Raw genomic sequence first — 1,656 nt, 5'->3', positions numbered from 1 at the left:
CAGCAGCAGCAGCAGCAGAAGCAGGAGGCCGATTCTCCGCTCGCCTGCGGCAGCGCCCAGCTGCTGATTCTATGCCTGCAGCAGCAGCAGCAGCAGCAGCAGCAGCAGGTGGTGGTGCGTTGGGTTCTTCTTTGTCTGTTACTTCTTCTTTTGAAGGAGAAACGATTGCATCTGCTGCTCATCCAGCGCATGCAGCAGCAGCAGCAGCAGCAGCAACAGCAGCAGCAGCAACTCGTGGTGCTGCTGTTCCTCTAGACCCATTGACTCGCCGTCGTTGTTTAGTTAGCCAGAGAAGAATAAAGGGAGTAGAGAAGTACCTGCAGCTGTGTGAGCAGATGTATTTCGGTTTCTGGGGGGGCCGCAGCAGCAGCAGCAGCAGCAGCAGCAGCAGCAGCAGCAGCAGCAGCAGGGGGGGAGAAATCGAGGCTATTCGGGGTGCAGGGGGGCAGCATATGGTAGCTGCCAGCAGCAGCAGCAGCGCAGCAGAAACATTCAGAGATGAAGACAGCGAGGTGGGGTCGGTGATGCATAGGTTGATTGTATGTAACAATACGCAGCGTGAGAGAGCAGCAGCAGCAGCAGCAGCAGCAGCTGCTGCTGCTGCTGCTGGAGGAGCAGCAGGGCTTGGGGGGGGAGTAGGAGGAGTGTGCTCACAACGTAGCAGCAGCAGCAGCAGCAGCAAAGGAGATGTTCAGCAGCAGCAGCAGCAGCACGAGATTTCGAGTGTATGTGGATCTTCTATCCAGCAGCGTCGTAGCAGCAGCAGCAGCAGCAACAACAGCAGCAGCAGCAGCAGCAGCAGCAACATACAGCAACAGCAGCAACACCATCATAATACAAGAGTTAAACTAACACCTATTGAGCTACTGACCTCGCCCCTGAGGCAGCAACATGTACTCGATCTGTGGGGACCCAAAGAAGTTGCTTTGTTTGAGGCCGGTATATGTAAATACGGAAAAAACTTTAATTTATTAAAAAGATTAATAAAAACGAAAACTGCAAACGAAATTGTCGATTTTTATTATCTATGGAAACAAACCAATCGATACACCTCGTGGAAAACACACAGAAATCTATCCAAAACTATGATGCACTCAGTCTTCGGTTGAGAGAGAGAAATATATTTATATTTATATATTTATTTATTTATTTATATTTATAAATATTTATATTTATGTAAATATAAATTTATTTTCGTGTATATATGTATTAATTTATATGTATATACATGTATGTATGTTTGTGTATGGGTTTGGGTGCGTGTTGATTCATGTTTCTGCATGCTGCAAGTTTAGGTGTACATACACCCGAGAGTACTTCATTTGCCTTTTCTTATAAAACGATATTTTACGTTTTGTATTTGGATAAAAAAGAGAAAGCAGAGAAAAGTTTCATTGCATGCAGTTGAATTCTCGGGTGTATATACAGAAAAAAAGAAAACAGATATCTATTGCATGCAGCTTCATCACCGGGTGTACATACACCCCGAAAGAGGGAAAGCAGACGCTAATTCCACTGCATGCAGCTTAATAGAAATATTATATATATAAATATAAATAAATAAATAAATAAATAAATATATTTATTTGTTTATTTATTTATTTATAAACTCCAATGTTTCATCTGCTTTTGTTTCTGTTTCTGCTGCACCGCAGC

The 1,656-nt window shown here is 44.1% G+C and overlaps 1 protein-coding gene across 1 annotated transcript in view; it reads left to right on the top strand.

The window, feature by feature from the left end:
• EMH_0045310 (uncharacterized protein) overlaps positions 1-1,656 on the top strand; it is a gene marked incomplete at both ends in the record, with an annotated part of 5,120 nt that overhangs the window by 1,628 nt on the left and 1,836 nt on the right. Inside the window, one exon of the mRNA XM_013496053.1 lies at positions 3-939. Within this exon, the coding sequence (XP_013351507.1) occupies positions 3-939 (937 nt within the window). The remainder of the gene's footprint in view (positions 1-2; positions 940-1,656) is intronic.

Source organism: Eimeria mitis, genomic scaffold (genome assembly GCF_000499745.2).
Source record: "Eimeria mitis Houghton genomic scaffold, Emh_scaff1889, whole genome shotgun sequence".
Classification (NCBI taxonomy): domain Eukaryota; phylum Apicomplexa; class Conoidasida; order Eucoccidiorida; family Eimeriidae; genus Eimeria; species Eimeria mitis.
This window is presented reverse-complemented; position numbering and strand designations above follow the sequence as displayed.